The following is a 7807-nucleotide window of genomic DNA, read 5'->3' on the forward strand; positions in this document are numbered from 1 at the left end:
AGAAGCAGCCAGGATGCTGCTGCAGATGCCCAGAGGCCTCGCCTTCCACTGTGGTCCTGGGTGAGTCTCCTGGCAGTGGGGAGAGGCTGAGGGTTTGGGGTGGTAAGAGATGAATTTCAGGTCCAGTTCAAGAATCGTCAGGTGGGCTTTGGTCTGTAGCTAAGAGGCAGCAGCTTCTTCCTCCTTTCCTTGCTCAGGACTCAACACAGATTTACCTGTAGCCCCCAGGTTCTTGGGTGTTGGCTCCTTCCTACCTAAGGGGGAAGTGGTTTCCAAGTCTGAGTCACAGGAGCCCCAGCTGCTTCTTCTCTTGGGTGGGTGTAGCTGTGCTGATGGACTGGAGGGCCCCATTCAGACCCAACCTCTGGATCCAGCTCTCAGAATGACCCTGGAGGTTTCAATAGGCCCACCCCCTTCACTGCCTCGTGGCTGGTCTGTATGTACAGTTCTCTGGGCCAGAGGCTGGTGACTAGTTGGACAAGTCCTGGCACCCCTCCCCGACTTCCTGTTGAGATCTTACCTTCCAGTTCTAGCCCCAGCCTCCTCCAACCCCTGGACTCTCTCTTTGCCCTGTGCCCCACTTCTCTAATGGGACACTCCCTGATATTAGGTGATTCAGGGACCCGGGCCAAGGAGGGTGACTTGGGTGAGGACGGCCTCTGGAAAATGAGTGCCCAGGATGGATCGGGCAGGGAGAAAATCCTGACCCTTCATTGGCTCCACCATCTGTCACCAGTTCTTCTTTTGGGGAGGCCATCTTGTCACCCCTCTGTCCCTAGACCCCTTTTTCAACATCTCCTAAGCAGGAGAGTGTGCAGTCTCCTTCCAGCCTGGTCAGTCTCACTGCTCTGGCTGTTCCAGGTTTGCCTTGGTTCTCACTACAACCTGTCCTGAGACACTGGGGTCCACTTGGTAGATTTTGATCTCATCGTGGGTTCCAGTAGCTGGTCCTTGAGGGAGAGGCTTGGAGGTGGGCTAGTGAATGGGGGGAAGCAGAAGGTCCAGCTTCCTGGGGAATGGGATCTTTTCCTCTCCCTTCAGCCTCCAGAACTGCACACCATGTTGGAGACTTCTTTGGAGAAGGCCCTGACCACTATGGTCAGAAATTTCCATAAATATCCGGGGAGAGAGGGCAGCAAACTGACTCCGAGTGGGAAGGAGCTGAAGGGGCTGATCAAGAAAGACCTGTGTCTTGGTGACGTAGGTGTCGGTCCCTCCCCTGCACCCCAGAGCCCCAGTGCTCCGTGGGCACCGTGGGGGAGCGGAGGGAAAAAAAGAGGAAGCACTGATGACCACCCCCCCCGGGGGCTTCCCAGCATGAGGTGGGAGGCCCAGCGTGAGGGGATACACACCTACCTGCAGGGTACACTAGTCTCAGCAAGGACAGGATGGCCAAAGGGTACAGACAAAGACCCAAGGAAGACGGTGAACACCTTGGGCCATGCCTGGGGATGAGTCAGGTCTCACTGGGAACGGAGAAGGGAAGTGTCTGGAGGGTGGACCTCAGCCTGCACGAAGGTTTAGAGAAGGAGATCAAGGAAACTTCCATGTTGAGGCGGGGCTCTCACAGCTGTGGAGACTGTGCGAGAAATGGAGTGGGGGTGGGGAATGAGATGATTCAGGGGTCCAGGTCAGCTGTGCACAGCTCAAGGGCAGGGCCCCCGCCTGGTTCTCCTCCATGTGCCCGGCACGTCTGGGGCTCTCAGCTGGTGCTGACACGGGAACCAAAAGGATCGTTCTACTAGTTTGTGAACACAGTTTGGAAGGGGGAAGAACTGATTCTTACCAGATGGAGACGGTGGGAGGGAGGCAACTGACAAAGGGAAAGGCCTATGAGGTAGTCATTATGTTATTATTACAGTTAAAAAAAAATTGAGGCTCAGATATGTTATATAACTTGTCTGAGGACACCCAGCTAGTGAGAGGCTGGAATTCCAGCCCGGGCCCATGTATCAACCTCCCTCGTTCCTTTAAAATCAGCCTGGGGACCTCTCCTGTCACATCATGAACCCTAGTGGGCCTCCCCAGAGAGAAGCTCCACCTCGTGTGTCCCTGTGGACAGGGGACCAAAGCAGGCGTGGGTGTCACCAGGCCTCCCCTCTGGCCTTCCTGCCAAGCTCTCTGCATTCTGGAGTTAACGAAGGCAGAGGGAGGGGCCATGGGTCCAGCAGGGTTAACTACAAGGGGACAGAGGCCCTGGGGAGGGCCTGGCTATAACAGGAGCCCAGACTGGGGACAAGGGTGGCGTCACAGAGAGGCTGTTTCCATCTCTGTACGTCCCGAAGTCCTTCCTCCTGTGGCAAAGTTGGAGGTGAGGGCAGTGAGGGGGAGAGGGCAGGATGTGTCTGTATTTTCTTCCTGTTCCCCCTGAGGGCGCTGTCTCCATCCTCTTGGTGGAGCTGGGCTGGTTGGGCAGGGGACCAGACAAGGAAGAGGACCGGGTGTCAGGCACTCACTCCATACAGCTGTCCTGCAGGGACGGAATAAGGCTTGGATCTCACTTAGTGCCACATAGTCACCAAGACGTTTCTATTAGGTGTTGTATGAAATCTAGCTTATTATTTCTTTGGGTGGTAGAAAGTGTCGAGGGGAAGGGGGACTGCACTAGCCTTCCTCTTGTAATTTATTCCGATTCAGGAGTCAGGTCACTGAGCTCTGCTTGGCTGTGCCCCGTGCTGGGTGTGGCCTGGGGGGAGACTCTGGGGGTTGAGATGCTCCGTGGCTGACTCAGCTGGGGATCAGCCTGAGGCTGCCTTCCCAGGGGTCAGGGCAGGGCTGGGAGGGGTGGCTGACCTGTCTCTCTACCTGGGCCCTCGGAGAAGATGAAGGAGAGCAGCATCGATGACCTGATGAAGAGCTTGGACAAGAATAGCGACCAAGAGATCGACTTCAAGGAGTACTCGGGGACTTCCCTGGTGGCGCAGTGGTTAAGAGTCCTCCTGCCAATGCAGGGGACACGGGTTTGAACCCTGGTCCGGGAAGATCCCACATGCCACGGAGCAACTAAGCCCGGGCGCCACAACTACTGAGCCTGCGCTCTAGAGCCCACGAGCCACAACTACTGAGCCCGTGTGCCACAACTACTGAAGCCCGTGTGCCTAGATCCCGCGCTCCGCAACAAGAGAAGCCACTGCAATGAGAAGCCCGCGCACCGCAATGAAGAGTAGCCCCCACTCGCCACAACTAGAGAAAGCCTGCGCGCAGCAATGAAGACCCATTGCAGCCAAAAATAAATAAATGAATAAATAAATTTATAAAAAACCCCAACAAAACAACAACAACACAACAACAACAAAAAGGAGTAATCAGTGTTCCTGACCATGCTGTGCGTGCCCTACAACGACTTCTTTCTGGTAGACAACCAGTGACTGGGCCCTGGCTCCTGGCCCCTGCAGCTCCTCTCACAGACCCTCCGTGGCCCCTTGCCTTCCCCTCCCTCCCAAATGGACCCTGCTTCTGCCTTCCCTTCCAGCCGAGGAAATAAAGATTTTCGATTCCAGGTGTCCAGGGCTGGTTTGGAACATTCTTGTCCACCTTGGCTGGGGTGGGGTGGGACCAGGCAGAGCTTCTCCTTAAGTGGGTGGGCAGCCTCTGGGCATTCGGGTTCTGGGTTTCCACCCCACTTCCTGTTCTTCAGTGCAGACGTGACTAATCTTATCCAGGCTTAGTTTTGCCCTCCAGTAAAATGAGGAAGTGGGGCCAGGCTTTTGCTTGCCTCCAGGGAATGCTGCAACTATGCAGAGAAAGCTAAGGGGGAAAGTGCTTTGAGAGTGAGGTCACTGGGGGGCCTGGGATGTGGTCCCCGAGGGCAGTGGTGGATGGGGCACTCTGACTTGCCATCAACTCACAGGAGGCCCCCCTGAGGACACTGGTAAGAAGGGGGAGTCTGGCCTTGACCACCACGCCGGCCCCTTTTCCCTCTCCTCCGTTTCCGCCCCCCCCAGCAACAAGCCCTACCATCATCTCTGGGATCCAGGGCTTTCTGCTCTCCCCACCTCCCTCCCCGTATCAAAATCCTTTCTTAGGAGAGGATCTGACAGACTTTGCATTGGAGGGTGAATAACTAATGACACTTACAGGGCTTGACTCTGGTGTGTGTGTTGCACTTTAATGGGCAAGAGGCTGCGGGTGGAATTCAGGTGGGGGGATGGGGGAACACACACACACACACTCTGACACTGCCCGGCTCTCCGCCTCCTCCTCTTGTCACATCGCGACGGGGGGAAAACTGGGTTTTGGAGATTAGGAGGGAGCTCGAGGTTACTAGGCTGGCCGCGGTCTCCCCTCGGCGCCCCCGCCCCGCGGAGCCCCGAACAGCCCCGGGGCAGGAGGCGTGGAAAGTTTTGGGGCGAGGATGTTGCGTAAAGGGCGGGCAGGGTGGGGCGCGGGCGGGCAGTGGGCGGCCGGCCTCCCGGAAGCGCCGCTATAAGGCTGGAGGGCTGGCCACACAGCCATCCCCCTCGGCCGCTCCTTCTCGCTTCGCTGCAGTCGCGGTGAGTCCTCGCTAGGCAGGGCAGCCCCGGTCCTTCGGGGCCGGCCTGCCCCGCCCCGGGTTAGTCCGCCTGCATCCAGACTGGGGCCGGCAGGGAGAGGCGGGAGCGGCCGGGCCGGCCCCGGGCTAAGGCATCCGGTGGGGCGGCCCCCCACTGTGGCCCTTCTGGGGTTGGGAGAGTGTGTCCCGGGGTGTGTTCGTGCCGCAGTGTGTGGCCCTGTGAGGCTGTGTGTGTGTGTAGGGCTGGGTGTGCAGCCTCCACCCTCACTCACAACATACTCCCCAACTTTTCTTGGAACCCCTGGAAGACAGTTCTCAGCTGTGGTCCTATTTGTTCCTTAGAATTCTTGAACCACCTCCACTCTGGTCCTCTGTAGGGCACTCACGTCTGGGCCCTAGACTCTGCCCTCTCCCTCCCCTACAAGCCCTGGGCTGTCTCCTGATGTCACCTGACACTTAGTGGTTTCGCAGGGGTAGTCAAAAGGAGTTGGGGGGGTGTGGGTGAGTGAGAAGGCCCTGCTGCCCAGGGCACTGACCAGCCTCTCTGCCCTCAGCTCTGAGCCCAGCCTTCAGCCATGGCGCGCCCCCTGGATCAGGCTGTTGGCCTCCTGGTGACCATCTTCCACAAGTACTCCGGTCAGGAGGGAGACAAGAACACTCTGAACAAGAGTGAACTGAAGGAGCTGATCCAGAAGGAGCTCACCATTGGCGCGGTGAGTGAGACTCCCCAGGCCCCCTCTCCCCACCTCTCGCCCTTTAGAAGCAGGATTTGGAGAGGGTGAGGTGCCAGGTGCATGACTCAGGCTTACCCACATTCTGGGGCCCTAGATCATGTGCCTTACTGGACCACTGGTCCACACCCCTGAGGGGCTGGGGAAACTCGTAGCCTGGTATTCACTCCTCCTGAGTGAGGAACAGAGGAGAAGTAAAGCCAAGTGAACCCAAAGTGGGCTTGGATCTTTGGTGACAAGTGAGCACAGAGCCATTTGTATGAGAGAGGGCTGCCTGGGAGGGGGAAAGGCAGAGAACCCAAGGTCTCAAAACCATTGAGTCTGGATTTCCCATTCTAACACGTTAGAAGCTGCAGGATGCTGAAATTGCAAAGCTGATGGACGACCTGGACCGGAACAAGGACCAGGTGGTGAACTTCCAAGAATATGTCACCTTCCTGGGGGCCTTGGCCATGATCTACAATGACATCCTCCGGGGCTGAAAATAAATTGGGAAGGTGGAGACACCCTCTAGCTGGCCTGTCTAGTGGTGGGTAATTGTACAATAAATTTTTTTTTTTTTGGTTAAATCTATCCCTGTGTCCTGCTTCCCAATGATTTCCGTTTCCTCCTCTGTTTGGTGCTGCATCAGCCACCAGAGGGTTTTCTCGCAGTTACCTCTGGGAGTGACTCAGTGACTCACCAGGCCAGGGGAGCTGGTGGGAGGGTCCACAAAATGGCGGATGCACCCTAACAAAGCGGTTGTGAGCTCATTAAGTTGCCTTTATGTGAATTAGAAAAAGATGCCCACTCTGGGTGAAGTCATCTTAAGGAAAGGCTCAAGTGCCCCCGCCTTGGAAGGGGTTCTGGGATGGGCTTGGAGAAGGAAATGGTGCTTGAGCCAGGCTGTGATGAGTCCAGAGTGTGGCAGAGATAGTCCTAGCAGGGTCTCTTAAAACAAAGACGTATTTTTCCTCTGGGCGTGGTGAGAGGGGAAGGGCCAGAAGGGCCTTGGGGCGGGGCCGGTTCACTTTCTCACCACAGTGAAATGGGGGCAGAGAAGGCATATCTGGCCGGGGAGTGTTCTGCTATTCTGTCGGAGACCACTGCGGACGGACGCTGTATGATTGAGTTCGATTCTGCTGTCTATGCCCTGGTTGGTCAAAGGTGGGAGGCACCCTTTAGGAGTCTGTCCCTGCATTTAGGGACAGGGTCCTTTGTGCCAGGGGTGGTGGTCTGAGAAGCTGGCAGCTGTGCGAATACATGACTCATGGGGTGTTCATGAAAGGGGTGGGCTGAGGGTCCTCGGGGTGGAATGGGGGGGTCCTCGGGGCTGGGCAACTGCACCTTCAAGCCTTTCTGTCAATATTGAGCCAGCCCATCTCTACAGCCTCAGCAGAATGAATCACCCCAGGTATTCCACCGGAGCCAAGCCTGGCTCTCTGCCCCCATCAGGGAAGATGACTAGTTGTCTGAATTATTGTCTGAGTTCACTGTTTGCATTAGCGTTTTCAGGCAGGCGGGTAGGGGAAGGGGGTAAATTGTGTTTCAGGGACATGGGGCAGTTCTGTCCCCTCCAGGCCTAGCGTATGCCAGGCAAGTTCCTCTATAGGCTCTGGGGACCCCAGAGGGAGACCATATCCTCCTTCCCCTCTTACTCACCTCCCCACTTCCCAGGGGGCCCAACTCTGTGGAATTGAGTCTTCTTCCTCCAGGGGGTGGGGAAGAGCCAACCGTCCCAAGAGGGCTGGAAGCCTCACCTCTTGGCGTCCCTTCTTCTCTAGGGGCCTCTCCTTCCCCGCAGGGAGTAGGGACTGGCACAGCTGGGAACCAGGAAGGGACCCAGGTTGAGCTCCCGGTGTGCACAGCCGCGTCCAAGCCTTGGCTCTATCCGCCCCCCCGCCCGCCCCCCAAAGATACCTTCCCGGTGCCGCGGCAGCCAGTATAGTGGGGCGTGGAGCGAGCGCCCTCGTGTGGGCAGAGAGCAGGACGCCGCGGGGCCGTTGTGGTTGGCTTTCTCGAACCCCTAGGGAGGGGCCAGTGACGGAGGGAACAACGACGGTGGAGCCCTTCCAGTGAAGAGGGTGACACCACTTGGTGCTATGGGAATGTCAGCCGGGGATCTTTTGGCTCCCAGCAATTAACCCCCCAATAAAGCAACTTGCAACTCAGCCTTTACCTAAGACGCACCTACCACGAGCAAGTCCATGAAAGGAAGGCGGTTTGCAAAGACAAACAGAATCTGAACCCTGTCCCCCGCCCCTCCCGCTTTCAGGGCCGAGAAGACCTTCGTACAAAGAGGGAGGAGGGGTCATTTCAGTGGGTGAAGACCTACTGCCCTGCCCAGGGAGGGGCTGCTCAGACAAGGCCTTCGGTCATACATCTGCAGGGAGCTCTGGTGGGTGCGCAGGCCGAGAAGTTTAGGAGAATCGGTAAACGTGCACAGTTCACCTGCTAAATAAACAGGCGTGTCCTTTAGCGGCTGCCTTTCCATAGTAGTGGAGGGGAACAGGAACACGGATTTAAAAAATAAAACAAAACCCCAAACATGTAGCAAATCTTTTGTTTGCTTTGAGGGTGTGGTCTTTAAGGCTTTTTTTGAGGG

General features: G+C 56.9%; 2 protein-coding genes across 3 annotated transcripts; both read left to right on the forward strand.

Moving 5' to 3' along the window:
- Nucleotides 1-382: 382 nt before the first annotated feature.
- On the forward strand, nt 383-3261 carry S100A5 (S100 calcium binding protein A5). Its single transcript, XM_055082310.1, has 3 exons — nt 383-436; nt 1042-1200; nt 2820-3261. The coding sequence occupies exons 1-3, from the start codon at nt 383-385 to the stop codon at nt 2964-2966; spliced, it is 360 nt and encodes a 119-aa protein (XP_054938285.1). The 3' UTR covers nt 2967-3261.
- A 1109-nt stretch (nt 3262-4370) lies between these two features.
- Nucleotides 4371-5796, forward strand: LOC102977918 (protein S100-A6). Of its 2 annotated transcripts, none has more exons than XM_007130247.3 (3): nt 4371-4493; nt 5047-5205; nt 5571-5796. In XM_007130247.3, exons 2-3 carry the CDS (start codon nt 5068-5070, stop codon nt 5703-5705), a joined length of 273 nt encoding a protein of 90 aa, XP_007130309.1. In that variant the 5' UTR covers nt 4371-4493; nt 5047-5067; the 3' UTR covers nt 5706-5796. The 2 variants fall into 2 exon arrangements, with proteins under 2 accessions (XP_007130309.1, XP_054938284.1); XM_055082309.1 differs by lacking the exon at nt 4371-4493 and adding an exon at nt 4610-4630.
- Nucleotides 5797-7807: the final 2011 nt, after the last annotated feature.

This window comes from Physeter macrocephalus, unplaced genomic scaffold, assembly GCF_002837175.3.
Source record: "Physeter macrocephalus isolate SW-GA unplaced genomic scaffold, ASM283717v5 random_71, whole genome shotgun sequence".
Classification (NCBI taxonomy): domain Eukaryota; kingdom Metazoa; phylum Chordata; class Mammalia; order Artiodactyla; family Physeteridae; genus Physeter; species Physeter macrocephalus.

Excerpts from the sequence above, each read along its gene's own strand:
- S100A5 (XM_055082310.1), top strand. The coding sequence starts at position 383 with ATGACCCTGGAGGTTTCAATAGGCCCACCCCCTTCACTGCCTCGTGGC. Across the intron at positions 437-1,041 it reads CACTGCCTCGTGGCTGGTCT|CCTCCAGAACTGCACACCAT; the intron begins GTATGTACAGTT and ends CTCTCCCTTCAG. Across the intron at positions 1,201-2,819 it reads AAGACCTGTGTCTTGGTGAC|AAGATGAAGGAGAGCAGCAT; the intron begins GTAGGTGTCGGT and ends GGGCCCTCGGAG.
- LOC102977918 (XM_007130247.3), top strand. The coding sequence starts at position 5,068 with ATGGCGCGCCCCCTGGATCAGGCTGTTGGCCTCCTGGTGACCATCTTC. Across the intron at positions 5,206-5,570 it reads AGGAGCTCACCATTGGCGCG|AAGCTGCAGGATGCTGAAAT; the intron begins GTGAGTGAGACT and ends CTAACACGTTAG.